Below are 20,899 nucleotides of genomic sequence, written 5' to 3' on the forward strand. Positions count from 1 at the left end.
TATACAGTTCTGTGAAAACTGTAGTTGTAGATGATAAACATTTTATTATGAACTTACTTTGAAACTTTAAGAGGAGGTTTGATTTAAAAGAGAAAATACTAGTAGGTTATATGTCTGTTACTGACTATAACCATAGTAGCATTTTCTCTTTGAAATCAAACTCATCTACAGTTATACTTTATGTTACATTTCATAATAAAGGTTTTTTAGTTTTAAAGGTTACATTTCCTTCTTCATAAAGTGTGATACATATCTGAAATCTAAAGCTTTAAACATATGTGTGAATTTCACACCAAGGGGCCGTCGATAAAGCATGTCACGCTTTTTTTACCATTTCCCCCCCCCCCCCCCCCCCCATGTCACAAACTGTTACAAAATCTTGGACCCCCCTAAAGTACGTCACAAACTCACTATTTCGAACATTTTTTTTAAATGAATACCAAATTCAAATTTAATCTAAATCACAATACACTAATGACTATTAAACAGTATTAAAATTTCACTAACCGGTAAAAGAACTTTCACATTACAAGCTTTTATGACTGTAGGGTTGTTACGATGGGCAGTATGAATATTTATCTATGTGTTAACCTCTAATAAAAACGAAATTTTACTAACTAAAATGGAACAGTCCAATAAATTATTTCGTCATTGAAATCTGTGTGGAGGTTGTGCCTATTGAATAAGCTGGCCCAGCCAAGTTGCCTTTTACACCAGAGAAGCAGTATAAAAGGGCTACAAACTCACAAAATGCCTTTTTTTTAGTTGTACACTGGTATGTTAACAGCAGAAAACAAAAATGATTATTTTCAAAATATTGAAGTTTGTATTTAATATTTTCCAATGAAATTTGACATACATATACTTTAGGATACATACAATATGTATGTGTAATTTGGTGGTTGTAAGTTATATAGTTATTGACTTACATAAAAAAGTTTTTTGTTGTCTGCTTGAAATTCAAATTTCCCTGTAAATGCTAAGCACCGCCCACTTGAAAGGTTATGAACTTTTCTCAGCCAATAGCTAGCGGATGACTCAAATCAAGTTTACATGTAAATACAGATTCAACATTAAACCAAATTGCTGTCTGCTCAAACACGTGTTTATGTTTATAAACACAATAATGTGATCAGAAAATCACTGGCAGATAAACCCAGCCCACTAGTTGATGTAGGTTAACATTTTACCACCGCAAAATCAAGCAAGTGAGATCCGGCTTTTAAACATTCAAACAACACATTCAGGAGATAAGCGATTCGTCTTATTTTGACATAAAACTAATTCAAATTTTTCACAAATTTTTGAAACATATTTTTTAAATTCTACTAAAGAAATAATAAATAAATTAGACATATATTTTTTAAATAAATGTGTTACACCACACATGGCCTGACCCCCCTCCCCCATGTCACAAACTGTCACACTTTCTTACTCCTCCTCCCCCCCCCCCCCCACCTGGAGCATGACATACTTTATAGACTGCCCCTAATGGTTAATGCTTTAGACTTCAGAAAAGTGCTAATTTACTTGTTATATATCCATAAATTTAAAGCATAAAATAATGTTTTTAAATGCATTAAAATTCACCTTGAACAGTGCCTAATAAAAGAAATATATTCGGTTGGGGCAACCCCTCCCGCACCCTCCCCGTTTGGGCCCCCCCAGTCAAAATTTCCTGGGTACGGCCCTGATACACTATCTTTATATGATATAACGACGAGAACCGGGTATAATACAATAAAATTGTGAATGATAACCACGTCATAATCATTCATAATCTTATTACTCTAAATATTTTGTATGCAATTGCTCTTTATTTCACAGCTACTAGCAAAAAGTAATATTATTTACATATTCACTCACAATCATTACTAACAAAACTTGTTTTTTTCAATTTTCAAATGTTTTTGCAGATGAAATATATTATGGAGTCAAATATATTATACGCGATATAGTCAACAAAGTCTACACAGCGAAGGCAGTATAGCGATTTTCTAATAATGGCCCTTGTGCGCTCATCTGAGTTCAAGGATTTGACCAAGTGATCTAGTTTTTGACCACACCTGACCCAGATTCAAACCTGTCCTTTATATTGTCATATAAACATTTTGTCCTGGTTTCATCAAGTTTGAGTCATATATTGGGCCTTTAGATTAGTTACAAGGTTTTTCAAAGATTTGACCTGGTGACCTAGGTTTGGGAAGCAAGGGACCCAGATTCAACCTTGGCCTAGACAATGTCAGGATTACAATTCCGGCAAAGTTTTATCATGAATGAGTAATAAATACGGCCTAAAAGTGGTAACAATTGTGTCTTTTTTAAACATTTAACATGGTCACCTATTTTTACGCTAACGTGACTCAGATAAATTCATTGTCCAGATAAATATGCTGACCAAGTTTAATCAAGATCGGATAAAACATGTTACCTCTAGTGATTACAATAGCTTGCCTTGACCACTTCATGCTCAGGTGAGCTGACTATAATGAATGACATTATTTAAAGGTTTTTACCAGGTCTAATTGTAGCTAATCTGACTGTCATGACTATAACTAGGACACATTTTAAATGACGATATGAAATTAAATCTGAATAAAAGTCTAAACAACTATAATACATACAAAAACAAAGATGCACTTCAAAACCAAAATTCAATGCTTTTAATAAAATCGCAACCGTTTACCGAAAGTAAATTACATGCACTACGTATATTCCGTGTAATTGTACAAAAAAGGAAAATAATAAAAAGGTTGAATTTAATCATAAAAGCTTCTTTATTTATTGAAATAGAAATTCGGTTAATAAAAGAATAATAGTATAAATTACGTTATGCTGTAATTACTTTCTTTATTTGCTTTTTGTCAATTAAAAAGTCGGAACTGTTTTTGTTTTGAACTCATTGATGTTGTCGTGGTCCCAAAATCCAACTATTAGTTTTCTCGTTACTTCATTAAAGTAGACAGATGCAGGATTTGCAATGTTAACAGAGATGGTATTGAGGATTGTCTTGCCGACTGTATCCACTTGACTTATGGAGTTGTCACCAAAGACGAAAACCTGCCCTGTGGCTGCCACATGTATGTTATTAGTAAGCATGCCATGTTTGAATGCGGGATCCTGGAACGTAGCTGTGACTGTTCCATCCCTGGTCAGCGTGCGAAGCATGCCATTAATTAAGTCCGTCACATAGATCATCTTCCCATCAGGACTCACCGCAACACCTACAACTAAATGAGGAATACAACTTACACAATCTGGCACGAAATCTTGAATATTAGTATTTCTATCTAAATAGTATTAGCGTAAGCTCACTTATTCTCATATCAATAGTTAGCAAACAGTTATCGTTCAAATGTATAACCGTTAAATGGAAAAATACCTGAAATAAACAATAGGAAAATATTTATTTAAAAAACTTAATCAACTTTAAAAGAGTAGTACAATTTTATAACATTAAAGACTTAAGCCAGTTATTCTTAAAAAATATAAGAAATTTTGAAAATTGGGACCGCATGTGATGCGTAGTGTGTTAAGCTTCTTTTGTTGTAAACAACATTATTAGTAAATAACTCACTGTCAAACAATTTTAATTGATCGGAGATGACGTTTCGGAACAGGACTAGAGTGCATGATTTTAATTAACGTTATTGTAACCCTTATAGAACATTAAAGTCGGTCCTTCACCATGTGCCTGCCCTATGTAATTTACAGCCGTATTGATACAATATACGCTCAGATCTCATCTTTATCAAGTTCATGCATATGTTAACACAAAAAGCAAAGCATCCCTGAAACAAGGAAATAATAATGTACTCATATATCACCTCGGGCTTGTCCAGTACTATCTTCGTATAACTTCTTAACTAACCGTCCGTCCATTGTGTATTCGTACAACGCAGTACCGGAAGTCACAAATACTTCTGCATCGACATGCGCAATTCCAAAACAGACATGATTCATTTTTAGAACCTGTTTGCGTATAATCTTTCCGCCATCTACCCGTAAGAAATGAATCCCGTTAAGAGCATCGGCATAATTTCTGCTAACAGTCACCGCAATCTCGACTGAGGAAATGCTACACGTGGACCTCGGATAAGTAGGAAGCTGAACTTGATCAATCACCTTGTACGCTTGATTAAGGAGTTTCACACAATTATTGTACCAGTCAGCAATGATGATATCCCCGTTGGAAGTCGTACATATACCCGTAATCCCACATGAGGATTTATCAGTAGCTGTTCGAACATTATATTCTGACTTTTCCTCGATGCTGACAATCTTGTTTGGATCAACGTTATGTTGTGGCTCGCCTATGATGATTTTCCCAAGATCAGTGCAGTCTGCATGACATTGAATCAATTCACGGTTAGGCTGGAATTTAATATCAGTTCCATCATTCTTGATCATGCTTTTTAGGAGTGAATCTGCTGCAGCAGTTTGATCAATACATTTTCTTAACGTAATAAACGTTCGTTCAGGTAGAATATTGTCTTTGAGCTTAGCGCCATATATCTTTAACTTTGAAATACATTCTAAGCATCGCTTGGTGTCATCTTCAATGGAATTATTTAAGCGCTCGTGAATTGATTGCAATTCTCTTATGGTGTTTTGCTGAAGTCGGTCAAGATTCTCGTTGATCTGTCGACGTTCATCAAGTATTTCTTCACAAATTTGTTCGTAAGAAGCTTTAAGTGATTTTATGTTATCTTTTCCTCTGTCCACCATATCCTTTAAACGCTTCTGCGACTTTTCTATTCCTTTCGTCACTTGAACAAGGGGTATACGTTGTGGGTTTGATTTGGCCTGTTCAGCCAATGTAAACACCTTACTGCATTGCCTGAAATGCAAATGTGCGTATAACGGAACATATGGGTGTAGATTATTCTGATTATTCTATGTCGAGTCTTACGTCATGCTGATGATGTTGATGTTAATTAATGGCGATAATGGTGATGATGAAGATGTTGGTGGTGATGATTGTTGAACATGATGATAAGGGCGATGGAGAAGATGTTGTTTTTTTTTAAATAGCAATAATGATAAAAATAAATATTTAAATACTAACAACAATAATGATATTGATGATATAATAATGATAATAATACTAATACTATTAATAACAAAGACTGTTTGTAAAACATGCATGCCCCCATATGGGTTGTCCGTTGTAGTGGCAGCCATTGTGTGAATACGTTTTATGTCACTGTGACCTTGACCTTTGACCTAGAGACCTCAAAATCAATAGGGGTCATCTGCGAGTCATGATCAATGTACCTATGAAGTGTCATGATCCTAGGCAAAAGCCTTCTTGAGTTATCATCCGGAAACAATTTTACTGTTTCGGGTCACCGTGACCTTGACCTTTGACCTAGTGACCTCAAAATCAGTATGGGTCATCTGCGAGTCATGATCAATGTACCTATGAAGTTTCATGATCCTAGGCGTAAGCGTTCTTGAGTTATCATCCGGAAACCATTTAACTATTTCGGGTCGCCGTGACCTTGACCTTTGACCTAGTGACCTCAAAATCTCTAGGGTTCATTTTCGAATCATGATCAATCTACCCATGAAGTTTCATGATCCTAGGCGTATGCGTTCTTGAGTTATCATCTGAAACCCATTTTACTATTTCGGGTCACCGTGACCTTGACCTTTGACCTAGTGACCTCAAAACCAATAGGGGTCATTTGCGAGTCATGATCAATCTACCCATGAAGTTTCATGATCCTAGGCGTATGCGTTCTTGAGCTATCATCCGAAAACCATTTTACTATTTCGGTTCACCGTGACCTTGACCTTTGATCTAGTGACCTCAAATTCAATAGGGGTCATCTGCGAGTCATGATCCATCTACCTATGAAGTTTCATAATCCTAGGAGTATGCGTTCTTGAGTTATGATCCGAAAATCATTTTACTATTTCGGGTCACCGTGACCTTGACCTTTGACCTTGTGACCTCAAAATCAATAGGGGTCATCTGCGAGGTATGATCAATCTATCTATGAAGTGTCATGATCCTAGACGTATGCGTTCTTGAGTTATCATCCGAAAACCATTGTACTATTTCGGGTCACCGTGACCTTGACCTTTGACCTAGTGACCTCAAAATCAATAGGGGTCATCTGCAAGAAATGATTAATATACCTGTATCAATGTATGAAGTTTCATGATCCTAGGCCCAAGCGTTCTTGAGTTATCATCCGGAAACCACCTGGTGGAGGGACCGACAGACCTACCGACAGACCGACCGACAGACCGACCGACTGACATGTGCAAATCAATATACCCCCTCTTCTTCGAAGGGGGGCATAATAATAGAAATGATAATCATAATAGTGACCTCAAAATCAATAGGGGTCATCTGCAAGTAATGATCAATGTACCTGTATCAATGTGTGAAGTTTCATGATCCTAGGCCCAAGCGTTCTTGAGTTATCATCCGGAAACCACCTGGTGGACAGACCTACCGACAGACCGACCGACATGTGCAAAGCAATATACCCCCTCTTCTTCAAAGGGGGCATAATAATAGAAATGATAATCATAATAGCATATAATTATAGTAATTATTGTTATTATTAATATAACAATTTTATCATTATTAGTAGTAGTATTTTTGAAATTACAGTCGGTTTTTTTTCATTATTTTGGGAATGGGGCCTTGTCCCTTACTACACTTTAAAATTTAGAAGAAAAGTGATTTAAATATTATATTTACTAAAGTTCAACTTATAACGCTGGATTTACATTAAATTAATGGTGGTGGTGGTGGTGGTGGTGGTGGTGGTGGTGGTGGTGATAGAATATATAGATATATACACACACACACACACACACGTGAAACAGGTATGATTTGTACTTGGCCTTAAAGGGATCTTTTCACACTTTGGTAAATTGACAAAATTGAAAAAAGTTGTTTCAGATTCGCAAATTTTCGTTTTAGTTATGATATTTGTGAGGAAACAGTAATACTGAACATTTACCATGGTCTAATATAGCCATTATATGCATCTTTTGACGATTTTAAAACCTAAAAATTATAAAGCGTTGCAACGCGAAACGATTGAATAATTTGGAGAGTTCTGTTTTTGTCGTTAAATTCTGTGAAACTACGAAGATTGCTTATATAAGGTATAAAATACGTCATGTAAGTGTACTCGGCGGAATAGCTCAGTAGGCTAAAGCGTTTTTACTTCAGGACTCTGGCAGGACTCCAGGGGTCACTGGTTCGAAACCTGGTCCGGGCAATGTTCTTTTCCTTTTTTTAATTTTATTCTTGATTTTTTACTGGAGCTTTTACGATCCAATGTTTACATTTATCGATATAAAGCATTTAATGAATAAGTTAAAAAATGCCAAAATCTGTGAAAAGGCACCTTTAACATAAATTTATATCAATACTCACTGACCTGTGTTTTAGGAGGAGACATAATTGACATAGCAACTGTTCATGATCTTCACAGAACATCGTTAGTTTCTCAGTCGTGTGCTCCTCACATAACTCTATAGTATCGTCCACTTTGTTCGCAACATACCAGCTTTCACCGTCACATTTCGCTGACACCGCGTGATCCTTATGTAGCTTTTTGTGCATTTTCACACATTCGTCGCAGTATGTTTTAAAACATATTTTACAATGAAACAGTCCTTCATTATGTATCCCATCCTCTTCGCAAACAAAACAACAAACGTCGTAAAATACGTCTGATCCCTTTTGCTGCGAATTGTTCAAGTTAGACGCCATTTTGTGATTTCTTTACAAAACCACTTTCGATTTCCATATGTATAAACCGCGTGCCGTGTTTACCTACTAAGTTACTATTAAAGGTGCCTTTTCACAGATTTTGGCATGTATTGAAGTTTGCCATTAAATGCTTTATATTGATAAATGTTAAGATTGGGTCTAAAAGCTCCAGTAAAAAAAAAACAATAATAAAATTAAATAAATAAATAATCCTAAACTGGGCACGACACGAACCACTGAACCCTGGAGTAAAACTTTTACTCCAGGGTTCAGTGGTTCGTGTCTATCGCTGAGACCACTTGGCCATTCGTGCTCAAACAATCAGTGAGGTATTTTATACTTTCAATCGTTTTGCGTTGAAACGCTTTATAATTTTCAGGTTTTTAAATCGTGGAAAGATGGATTTAATGGATATTTGAGAGCATGGTAAATGTTCAGTATTACTTACAAATATCATAACTACAGCAAAAACATGCGATTCTGAAACAATTTATTTTTATTCCGTCAATTTACAAAAACGTGAAAATGCCCCTTTAAGTGATATTTATATGTTTTACAGATTCGCAGGTCGGACTATTAGGCCAAATTTAGTGTAGTTTGGTTTACGTATGGTTCATTCAAGGTTGAATACCAAATATATCCCATATAGCTGTACGAAAATAAAACATGTTCAAACTGCTCATAAAGCGAACTTCGACTAGTGATTTTAATTTACGGTTAAGACAGTATATATCTTGTAAGCAAACATTCTATGTGGACTTTTTATTGGTATATGTATAGGTGTGTGTCGCTTTCATCCTCCGTCAAGTATTAATTTGTATTAGACTATTTCTTTGATATCTGCCTAATATAATGCTACATGTACATATATTTTAATATTCGTTCAACAGGAAGTTGCCATATCATTCAATGTTTGGAGGATAGTCATATTACTCGGCATGAACTATAAAGTCATCATTCTAGTAAACAGGGGTCAGATTTCACCCTATTGGCGCAAAAAGGTACCTTGTGCCTTCTAATTTCAATTTCACATGGTACCATTTTCCACCCGGGGGGGGGAGGATTTAACAAAACAAACAATTTGGTTCCTAGATGTAACATATTTTAGACACAAAAGGCAATAAAACCCGCACAAAACTGATTCGACAAATATTAAGCTCATTATTAGCACGTCAAAAGTCACCCTATTATATTCATTCCCGTTAAAAATGCAGCGTCGTAGCGATTTTTGTTTTCATTATCCCTTTAAAAATGGAACGGAGAGGTATGGTTAACAAAATAACAGGTTACAGTTTTGTAACTTATCAGGCTCAGCACGAATTATTTATTTTAAGCCTGATTTATACAAACACTATTGGGCAGTTACCCGTTATTCTCTATATACAGTAATATAATACTCCACATGACAATCGAAGATTCTAATTGTTCTATTTACCGTCACTTTACCGTCGTGGTATCGACCTATCTATCAAATGTGAAGTACTACGTAGGTCATGTTAACAACCTATCTATCGCATGTAAAGTACTACGTAGTTCACGGTAAGTGTTTAACAATCTTGTGGGTAGTACAAAGTCGATAATGGAAACGACAAACCAATCTTGTGTGAAGTACTAAGTAGGTCTTGGTAACGATAACCTATCTCATGTGAACGAGATAACCCACACGAGTTCATAACGGAATGCATCCAAATCTTTTTGATGCAGTTTGTAAAGCATTGCTAACAGCGACTCTGAAATATACAATTATGTAAACCAACCTTGCATCAGCCATTTTGAATCATGTGTTAAACAACATCATATATATCACCAGTTAACTTTGAGCAGAAGGCTTTTTTGTGCATTTGAAGACATCTGAGGAGTTTTGAGACAAATGTAAAATGTGAGGGCCCGGTTTAAATACATAACCTACTGACACGTTTTTAGCTTTCTGCGTGACATCATTGTTTAAGCATGCCTTGTTACAACATGAAAGAAAACTTATAACTTAATATTTCATTATCTAAAGCAATTATAAACAAGTTAACTATTGATGCAAAGCATCAAAGGGCGTCGGAAATTTCAGTGTAAAAGGCACTCAATGAAGTAACATGGAACGATTTTTTTTCTACTGTAAATATTAATATATTGGCCGATTATTTTACTCAAACTAGAATAATATACTGGTATAACCATTATCTATGATTTTGTGTTATAACCCCCAAATGGGTGGCAGACGTTTCCCCCCCCCCCCTTCAAGACGTTTCCTCCGCAGACGTTTCACCCCCTATTTTTGGGGTGAAACGTCTACATAATATGAAAATATGTATTTGAAGTAGTTATTTGTAATAATGCATTTTATGTGTCTTAATAATTAATGATTAAAAAAATGCTGTAAGTTGTGTCCTGAGTGATTAAAATATTAATTAATGATTTTTTATGGTTGTTTTTATAAGTGCCTGAAATTTTTCTTTCTTTTATTAAGATCATTAAAAAATTGAGTAAAAGCACAGCTTTGAAGTTCTTTGATGGTAATTTTAAGTAGAATACTATCGTACAAATTAAACAATTATAACTATTGTATTAATGAATTGAATAAAAGCACACCTTTGATGTTCTTTGATGATCATTTTAAGTTGAATAGTATGTTGCAAAGTAAACAATTATTGAATTAATGAATTCATTTTGCTACAAATTTAATTTTACCTAATACTAAACATACTGTATCAATATCTGTAGTATTCCATACGAGTCGCCGCACTTCAGTGCGACACCAATCATGTGACCACTGAGGTGTGGCAAGTCTTTACCCCAGGGGCATTATTTGAAGAAACTTAATAGATGACTACTAAATTTTAGCCCTGACCCTTGTGGTTTTAGAGATGAAGAATTTTGTAGTTTCCACTGTGTGTTCATCTGGAAAGCAAGTTACCCCAGTGCAGAGCCAATTTTGACCGCAGGGCTATAACTTAAAAAACGTTGTAGAGCATCATCGTATGATTTTAAATATTGAAGCCCTCACTCTTTTTTTTAATTTTTATAGATTTGTACAGTTTTCATGTTTTAAATAAATATTTTTGATCATGCGACCTACATATGAAAAGGACTGGAACAATTTTAACAAATTAAAAAGAGGTGCATCAGAGAATCACACCTGTCAAGTAATTGTTTAATCTTGCAACTGCTCAAAGGGAGAAGTCGTTAACAGAAAAAGTGTTCACATGCACCTCAAATACTTAAGTACGATGGACATCACGGTATCCCAAAAGTTCCACATGATTACCTTTTGTTCGGTGAGCTAAAGAAAATAGTTACACGAGTCAATATTAAAGAGTTTATTAAATGCATTGTACTACTTCTGACTGCATTAATTTCATGGTCTATATTTCCGAATTGGCAAAAACTCAAATGCCTGAAGTGCTAAAGAACACGCTTTATTAAATGGTGTTTATTTGTTATTTATTTACTTAAACCTTGATCCGACCCAACCCGAAAATACTCAGATTTTTTTTATTTCAATCCGCTGACCCAACCTGAAGTCAATGTTTGACATCTTTGGACCATTGTTCCCATTATAGTTTGTGTAACATATCGAGGCTGTGTGAACAAAGTAGGATTGTATGAAGCAGGGTCAGCCAGGGCATCTAATTAAACAAAAAGACTCAAATAAACCATAAAATATCAGTTGTTTTATTGGTATAATTTCATGTCAAAATCAATTCACACTTTAATATTCATTTCAAAACGCAGCTATAATATACGACCATGTCAATATCTGACTGGACCATCACGCAAACAGCAGGAGAAAAAGTCATTGCATGATTAGGCTGAAAATATACACACAAATGAATACATATTAATATAAAGAAGTGAAACTCCAGCTGCTGGAGCAGTATTGAATTTTCATTAAAAACAATTAGTTGGTCCTTTATTTAAGGCAAGTGACCGATTGCCCAAACAGTACAAAACAGCACAATACAGCACAATACAAACCAACATAAACACAAAATATGAATAAAGTTGGGGTCACCGCCTTGGAACGGTCAATGCAAAGCATTGGGGGTTTAAACCTGGTTATAGAGCGCTCAACCTCACACTTGGCCCAGCAATATTCATAATACATTTAAGTGTAAATAAAATTTAACGTCATAGCATTGTAACTCAAATTAAACAATAATAAAAGGGAATTAAAACGCATTCAATTTAATTACTATTTAATTACTCAATTGCATTGAAGATACAAGAGTAACATAATAACAACTTTTTGACGAACGATCAAATAAAACTATTATCAATTGTCAACTACATTCCTTCTTTATAGAAAACATTTGAGAATATAGAATCATATAGTTAATATTTCAGATAATCATCGCGCAAATACAGGAAGAAGCAGCAATAATGGGTGTAAAAATTCCATATTACATAGCTTGGTTGTTTATGTGACTGCTAAACAAATTAAAAATAATTAAATCAAACAAGAAACGCCCATCAGAGAGAAAATATAAATAAAATGGAACGTTATAAACCCAATGACCTATGCATGTAGATTACAACTGGGAAAGTCTGTCGTATGACGTCACAAAAATCCATAATGTCGTGAACAAATTCCAAGGGCAGTACTAAATAAAAATATTAATGGGGCTGTGCTACTAATAAAACAAGTTTAGGTGATTTAATATCAAGAAGCAAATGAATAAAAATGGTAATTCCATTAAAGCGACATTATTGGAATCAAACAGTAAATAGGTGTTTTGACAACTGAAGACAGAAATGATTTGATGTACGATTTGAGTCCAAATGTAGTTTACATGCAGATTTGTTCATACGACACAATGACATAATTTTATTCAACAGTGAAAAATGCCTATAATGTAGTATTCATGCAGATTTGTTCATACGACACAATGACACAATTTTAATCAACAGTGAAAAATGCCTATAATATCACTAATGATTCCAAATTTTAAGGGAAGAAAGATATAATGAATCGAAAACCATCAAACACGTGTTTTTAAGTACATAAGCATCGTATCCTTTTGATAAAAACAAGTTAATTAAATTGAAAAGTTTAATATGAACATTTGGTTTAACATATTTTAATTTGCGGACACGCTTCAAAACATATGATGGATGGGAGATTCCATTATTTAAATGCCATTTTAAAGAAACATTATATTTTGAAATTAAATCACCATACTTAGAGTAAAATCTAGCAAATTTATTTCTTAGGTTATGATACAAAAAGCCTTGTTTTAGCAATTTTTTAGTTAATATTAGATTACGATCATTAAAATCTTTAATACACGAACATGCTCTGGCATAACGTACCAACTGCGAAATGTAAATACCATAGGAAGGTCCTTTAGGGATGTTGCCATCTAGAAACGGAAAATTTACAATTTCAAAGTTAAAATCGTCCCGTTTGTCGTATAAACTAGTTTTGATCAGATTATTATTAATAGTTAAATGTAAGTCTAAATACGCAGCGTCTGTATTGGATATACACGATCTATTTAAGACTAGTTCTTTTGGGTAGATTTTGTGAATATATTGTTCAAATAATGGATTATCTAAATTAAGTATGTCATCAATGTACCTACTAGTAAGGTTAAAACAATTAATCAAATCTACTTGCTTTAAGTCTTTAATAGACAGAGATATTTGCCTCTATTTGTGTCAAATAGTTATTGAACATAATCACAGAAAGACCATGTTCACATTTGGTGACGAATAACACCATGCTATCACGCCTACGCTAATTGGGCCATGTCATAATAAACACCATACAATACATTCATCTGATGACATAATAACTGCCCTACTCAACTCGTGAACTTGTGATGTCATGATGTCTTTACAGATCCATCAACATGTGTCGTCATGATGACCTTGTAAATGACATGTCATAGTAGTGAAACATACTCCTCGATGAGCGCATGAAGTAATATGCAACATGTGCTAACAACCAAAAAAGGGACCTTTTAGCGTAGCCAGTTTTGTCACCAAGGATGATTTTTTAACAATAATGACCACAATACACTGCTAGATATGAAAACCAGAATGACAGACACTGCAAGGAGTTGTAATGGATTGTTAATATAGAGGATATTTGTTGGATTTGTTAAAATATTGATTTAAATTCACGAGTGATCATAGAAAAAATATTTTTTCTATGATGACTAGTGAATTTAAATCGATATTCCATCAACCAAATTCAACAAATGTTCAACTTATTTTATGATTTTAAATGATAATTTCTGTATTTTGCTGAAATAATGACGTCTTAACGTCATGAAACTACGTCATCTCACAGTTCAACATGTGACAGGCCAATCAGATAAAACATATTTTTTCAAAGATTATCTCACAGAACAACAGTGAAATTTTCATGGTTAATTTCACTGTTTGAACCAGTGAATTATCAATTTTAATTCACTGACCTTTCTCTATCAACCAATGGAAAGCATAAAATTTCTGTATTTGTTATCACATACCATGATAATTTACATCTTCAGAGACACTTTCAAAACAAGATGTGTTTGTGAAACACTATGTCCCCGTATATGACGTTTGACCTTGAAGGATGACATTGACCTTGACCCATTACCACTCAAAATGTGCAGCTCCATGAGATACACATGCATGTCAAATATAAAATTGCTAGCTTAAATATTGCAGAAGTGACATTACATGAACAATTTTGACCCATATATTTGACCTTGAAGGATGACCTTGACCTTGACCTTTCACCACTTAAAATGTGCAGCTCCATGAGATACACATGCATGCCAAATATCAAGTTGCTATCTTCAATATTGCAAAAGTAGTCATAAAATGAGCGATTTCGGCCACATATATTTGACCTTTGACCTTGAAGGATGACCTTTACCTTGACCTTTCACCACTCAAAATGTGCAGCTCCATGAGATACACATGCATGCCAAATATCAAGTTGCTATCTTGAATATTGAAATATTGCAAAAGTGTACATTAAATGAGCGATTTTGAACCATATATTTGACCTTTGACCTTGAAGGATGACCTTGACCTTTCACCACTGAAAATGTGCAGCTCCATGAGATACATATGCATGCCAAATATCAAGTTGCTATCTTCAATATTGCAAAAAGTATTGCAAATGTTAAAGTTTACGCAAACCAACAGACCAACCAACCAACAGACCAACAGACAGGGCAAAAACAATATGTCCCCCACTACTATAGTGGGGGACATAAATATGACGTGGTCTTAATAAATAGGTGTGTGAACATATTGATACCTGCTTCACATAAGAGATGCCCATGAGGTTGTTTCACCATAATCATAACTTAACTTGATAATGTCCAGATGAAATATAGACTAACATTCCCCTCCCCCCCCCACACACACACCTCCCCGATATTGCTTTGGCACATCGGTAGATGTTTGACCATTTTATCAAGCAAAAAAATGCTCCTTTACATAAGACATTTTATGCAAATAGAAAGAACAAGAGCTGTCACCATAGGATGACGTATGCCCCCTATAAACGCTCGACAGAAGTTATGAGCATTTTTCGAAACCTAAACGCAGATTTCGAAACCTAAACGCGGACCCTAAGTTCAAGGTCACAGGGGTAAAAATTTTTGTGAGTATGGAAAGGCCTTGTCCATATACACATGCATACCAAATATGAAGGTTATATCTCAAGGGACATAGAAGTTATGAGCATTTTTCGAAACCTAAACGCAAATTTGAAACCTAAACGAGGACACTTAGTTTAAGGTCAAGGTCACAGGGGTAATTTTTTTGTGCGTATGGAAAGGCCTTGTCCATAAACACATGCATACCAAATATGAAGGTTATATCTCAAGGGACATAGATGTTATGAGCATTATTGGAAACCTAAACGCAAAGTGTGACGGAAAGACGGACAGATAGACAGACGGACAGTCCGATCACTATATGCTCCCTTTTCTTCGAAAGGGGGCATATAAAGTTCAATGGACAAAATGGCCACCTGGGGAAACAAAATTGTCCACTACTACTCCTTATGAAAATGGTGTCCAGCAACAATTAAAGTAGTTAAACAGACAAGAAATTCAAACAGACCTAGAAAACCCAACCAACCACTTGATGACTTCAGACAGTGATGTTTTTGGAATAAATTGATATAAAATTCCCTTTACATTACGCTCAATACGACGCGCGACAAATCAGTCGACAGTCAAGATTTTCTGCGATTATTTTTTTCTAAAACCCAGCGCGATATGCGACACTCAAATATTGATTGTCGCATGATTGTCGCGCGTCGTATTGAGCGCCGAGAGAATGTCGCGAGAATGTGGTGTGTCGACCTCGAAGGTCGACACGCGACACTCAACTTGGCACTATCCGGATTCCGTAATGTGATAAAAAAGATCTGACTCTCGTTGTCATATCATACCATATTTTTACTAAATTCGTCCAGGAAATTCGTTAGCAAGCTCGACAAAGGCTCGCTTACTAACAAATTTCCTGAACTCGTTTAATAAAATATGGTATGATATGACAACTCGTGCCAGATCCTATATTTATTCATGTAAAGCTTTGCTAGGACGGCCGCCGATTTGAAATGTTTCATCCAACACAATAACAGGATGAGTCTGCGATATTTGTGTTACTTCGTTGTCTTATTTACAGTTTTTTAAATTGTGGAAGCTGTGATAAAATATATAAAATTGTATTTTATAGTCTGTAAGCAAGTCTATTAAATTATTTAATGCACGAGGATACAAAATCTCGGCACTACAAAAGGCCGTGCAAAGTTAATTATGAGCTTGATTATGATTCTGTAAATGACAGTACGTTGACGATTACGATTTATTTATATGACAAAGACACGATTTTACGATAGGTTCGATAATATATTATTATATCATTTATTACGTTATCGTCATCGTACTGTCCGTGAGTCAATCGTGATACATCTCCGGAACCTCCATACGATATAATAAATCGTTATCTGACCTTACAACGCTCATGAGTCCATGTGGTTGAGTTATTATTATCCAACGATATAAGCAGAGACAAGTGTGTCATCTTGGTTACGTCAAATCTAAGTTGAGTTGATGAGTTATTATATATCCCCTCAATAGTTAGAGTCCTCTTTGTGTATATGGCGCCCTATTACATTTGCCAATACCTTTTTAAGCCATTTGTTTAAATCGCTTGCCTGCATGATTGGCAGAACTGTGAGTGAGTTTTGACGTCTGTTAATCAGTTTAATGTATATGTGATGTGCCGGTATATGCTTCGTAGCAACACCGACATTCATAAATCCGGACCAGAAAAATATACAGTTAAAAGTCAATGCTTGGAAATCATAATACATGCAATTACTTTATTGGAAACACAGTCCAAAATATAACTTGGGGAAGGTACACAGGTCAAACTAAAGCTTGCGAGTATACATTAAATAATACGATCAGGCAGAAAATAATTATTAGTTCAATGGACGAATACAAACATGTATTATTTAGACCATATATAATCAAATAGAAAATTCCAGTAGCAAATTAGAAAACATAGAAACACAAACTTATAACATAGTATTCAAACGACAATTAACATAAAACAATCGCATATAATATTTTTATACACACAGCAACTCTAAATGCACATCATTTTAAACAAAAGAATAACTGAGATAATAAAATAAACCAAAAAGCATTCATGCGTCTTAAATCATAACAAACAATTTTTGTCAGAATAGACGCAACAGAACAAAAGGGCCGTTCTCTGTAAAAAGAGCGTTGAATTCATGTGTGTAAAGTATCGTATCAGGTTAAACCTGTGCAGTCGGCACAGGCTAATCAGTGACGACACTTTCCGCTCTTATGATATTGTTTGTGTAAAGAAAGTCTTTTCTTAGGAAAAACCAAGGTAAGGTGGAAAGTGTCACTTAACGTAAATGCGTAAAACCCCCTTTTCACAGAACGCGGCTCATATAATTATATTTTTCTAAGGCGCTTGGAGTGGTGCCAATACCTGATTTGGAAGCGTTATAGGCTAACCTATAAACATTCACCAACTGAACAATTTCTGATATTGTGTTTTAATAAAACAGGCACCTTTGTATCAAGCCGATATCAACGCAGGTGTGATAAATGATATATAGTGGTATGATGAAGAGATAAAGAGGCGCAGTCAATATATAGAGGTACGACATATCACTCGAAATCAAATGTAAAGTATTCAATTTCGACAGAAATTAAAAAGATTTAACAAGTCAAACGAATTGATACAAAGATGTAGTACATTCAATGCACAAAAATCATCAAAACTGCTCAAACTTATTTTACAAATATTTGCCGCCAGAGGTGCAGAGCGGTAGAGTTTTTTTTTACTAATTCGTTCAAAATGGCGGCGTATAGTTATGATAAACAAAAAATAGGTTACTTATCGTTATGTAAAATATCAGGTTCGACACAAATAAAAACCGGCTCGGCAAGCCTCGTTATTTATTTATTCTTAGCCTCTTAAACTGTTATTCTCTTGTTTTCATACTTGATAAGTTTTTTTTATTACGTATACCGGAAGTTGGTATATGAGTCAATGCTTCGACGCAGGTCATATTAATACTTAAAAACACAAACAATTTGATACCAATTTGTTATATAGTGTAGATACAAGATGCAACACACACATTTAGAAAAAAATAACCGAAAGTGCTCATGACGTCTTGGTAAACAAATCAAACGTCATAAACATATTCATGTTATTGTTGTTGTTTTTTAAATACAGCTTGATTATATTTTATGATTTCTTTAAAAATCCTTACTTTAATTTATAATAAACATAAAAAAGGCTCGGCACGTATAAAACAACCACTCGGCAAGCCTCTCCATTCACTTTTTTTCTTCGCCTTAATACCTAATAGATTACACAACTACATGGCAGTAACCTGTTATTCTCTATGTACTGATCTATACCCAGAAACAAATTCACGCAGTTAATCAAGTGAAATGTGTTCATGTACATAACACTTAAAGAATAGATGCAATGACACGTTGAAGTGTTTATCTTGAAACAAGGTAGATAGCTCAAGACTTGGTTTGATGCAAAGTTTAAAGAACAAATTGACAAAATTCTGCAGGTGAATCACACTATTCTTGACATAATTTGCACATTCCTTCAAGAATGGTAGTATTGTTTCACATTATCAATTTATCAATATATACCAGAAATATTAACGTGCATTCAATTATTGACGCTAAAAATAAACTACTCAGTAGTTATAAATTGAATTTGTATATGTACTCCCTGCTTACAATGACTGACCAACAATTGGTAGGATGATGTTTTTCATTCAGCTTTTAAATATGTTCCAATTCCCATTAAGCACATTGTCTATCCATTCGGAACAAAAAACAAAAGAGGGACCCTAAACGGTGATTTTAATTTATGAAATACAAAAACTACAACATTTGAAAGATAGAAGTTCCTTAAGGCTTTGATTGACTTCGTAATTAGTACAAATTCTAACAACAATACACTATCTTTATATGATATAACGACGAGAACCGGATATAATACAATGAAAATGTGAATGATAACCACGTCATAATCATTCATAATCTTATTACTCTAAATATTTCGTATGCAATTGCTCTTTATTTCACAGGTACTACCTTAAAGCAATATACTTTACATACAATCATTACTAACAAAAAATTTCAATTTTCAAATGTTTTTGCAGATGAAATATATAACCGAGTCGAATATCTTATACACGATATAGTCACCAAAGTCTACACAGCGAAGGCAGTATAGCGATTTTCTAATAATGGCCCTTGTGTGTTCATCTGAGTTCAAGGATTTGACCAAGTGATCTAGTTTTTGACCACACCTGACCCAGATTCAAACATGACCTTTATATTGTCATATAAACATTTTGTCCTGGTTTCATCAAGTTTGAGTCATATATTGGGCCTTTAGATTAGTAACAAGGTTTTTCAAAGATTTGACCTGGTGACCTAGGTTTGGGAAGCAAGGGACCCAGATTCAATCATGGCCTAGACAATGTCAGGATTACAATTCCGGCAAAGTTTTATCATGAATGAGTAATAAATAAGGTCTTAAAGTGGTAACAATTGTGACTTTTTTAAACATGTAACATGGTCCCCTATTTTTACGCTAACGTGACTCAGATTAATTCATTGTCCAGATAAATAAGCTGACCAAGTTTAATCAAGATCGGATAAAACATGTTACCTCTAGAATGTTAATGAGCTAACAGTTGATGACACACAAAGCACAATATACGCTGAAAGAAAACGGGCGTAGGGTGATTACAATAGCTTGCCTTGACCACTCTATGCTCAGGTGAGCTAACTATAATGAATTACATTATTTCCATGTTTTGATCCGGTCTAATTGTAGCTAATCTGACTGTCATGACTATAACTAGGATACATTTTAAATGACAATATGACATTAAATCTGAATAAAAGTCTAAAAAAATTTAATACATACAAAAACAAACATGCACTTCAAAACCAAAATTCAATGCTATTAATAAAATTGCAACCGTTTACCGAAAGTAAATTACATGCTATAGGTAAATTTCGTTCATGTTAAATTGTACAAAAAAGGAAAATAATAAAAAGGTTGAATTTAATTATAAAAGCTTCTGAATTTATTGAAATAGAAATTCGGTTAATAAATAAATAAAAGTATAAATTACGTAATGCTGAAATTACTTTCTTAATTTGCTTTCTTTGTCAATTAAAAAGTCGGAACTGTTTTTGTTTTGAACTCATTGATGTTGTCGTGGCACCAAAATCCAACTATTAGTTTTCTCGTTACTTCATTAAAGTAGACAGATGCAGGTTTTGCAATGTCAACAGAGATGGTATTGAGGATTGTCTTGCCGACTGTATCCACTTGACTAATGGAGTTGTTACCAAAGACGAAAACCTGCCCTGTGGCTGCCACATGTATGTTAAAATCTGGAATCATGCCAGGTTTGAATGCGGGATCCTGGAACGTAGCTGTGACTGTTCCATCCCTGGTCAGCGTGCGAAGCATGCCTTTAATTAAGTCCGTCGCATAGATCATCTTCCCATCAGGACTCACCCCAACACCTACAACTAAATGAGGAATACAACATAAACAATATGGCACGAAATTTTGAATATTAGTATTTCTATCTTA

At 34.6% G+C, this 20,899-nt stretch overlaps 7 protein-coding genes across 11 annotated transcripts in view; 2 read left to right on the forward strand and 5 right to left on the reverse strand.

Moving 5' to 3' along the window:
* LOC127839507 (G-protein-signaling modulator 2-like) overlaps positions 1-20,899 on the reverse strand; it is a 164,090-nt gene that overhangs the window by 62,616 nt on the left and 80,575 nt on the right. The gene's annotated exons all lie outside the window — the stretch shown is intronic.
* LOC127837801 (G-protein coupled receptor 157-like) overlaps positions 1-20,899 on the reverse strand; it is a 231,957-nt gene that overhangs the window by 17,258 nt on the left and 193,800 nt on the right. The window lies entirely within an intron of this gene.
* LOC127837796 (uncharacterized) overlaps positions 1-20,899 on the forward strand; it is a 225,974-nt gene that overhangs the window by 8,480 nt on the left and 196,595 nt on the right. The gene's annotated exons all lie outside the window — the stretch shown is intronic.
* LOC127837808 (uncharacterized) overlaps positions 1-20,899 on the forward strand; it is a 224,846-nt gene that overhangs the window by 6,062 nt on the left and 197,885 nt on the right. The window lies entirely within an intron of this gene.
* Positions 1-20,899, reverse strand: part of LOC127837816 (uncharacterized) — a 70,382-nt gene that overhangs the window by 1,958 nt on the left and 47,525 nt on the right. The window lies entirely within an intron of this gene.
* The window catches only part of LOC127837786 (tripartite motif-containing protein 45-like), a 23,822-nt gene continuing 5,681 nt past the window's right edge, over positions 2,759-20,899 (reverse strand). The window contains exons 1-3 of one of the 2 annotated variants that reach the window (XM_052365169.1): positions 7,413-7,787; positions 3,828-4,840; positions 2,759-3,230 (exon numbers count right to left, since the gene is read on the reverse strand). In XM_052365169.1, coding sequence (XP_052221129.1) covers positions 2,869-3,230; positions 3,828-4,840; positions 7,413-7,747 — 1,710 coding nt within the window. In that variant the 5' untranslated portion in view covers positions 7,748-7,787 and the 3' untranslated portion in view covers positions 2,759-2,868. Of the gene's footprint in view, positions 3,231-3,827; positions 4,841-7,412; positions 7,788-20,899 lie in introns of those variants that run through there. The other variant, XM_052365170.1, reaches the window with a different exon arrangement.
* The window catches only part of LOC127837809 (G-protein-signaling modulator 2-like), a 178,789-nt gene continuing 163,047 nt past the window's right edge, over positions 5,158-20,899 (reverse strand). Inside the window, exon 8 of the mRNA XM_052365212.1 lies at positions 5,158-5,379. The gene's annotated coding sequence lies outside the window, so the exon portion shown is untranslated. The remainder of the gene's footprint in view (positions 5,380-20,899) is intronic.

This window comes from Dreissena polymorpha, chromosome 7, assembly GCF_020536995.1.
Source record: "Dreissena polymorpha isolate Duluth1 chromosome 7, UMN_Dpol_1.0, whole genome shotgun sequence".
Taxonomy (NCBI): Eukaryota; Metazoa; Mollusca; class Bivalvia; order Myida; family Dreissenidae; genus Dreissena; species Dreissena polymorpha.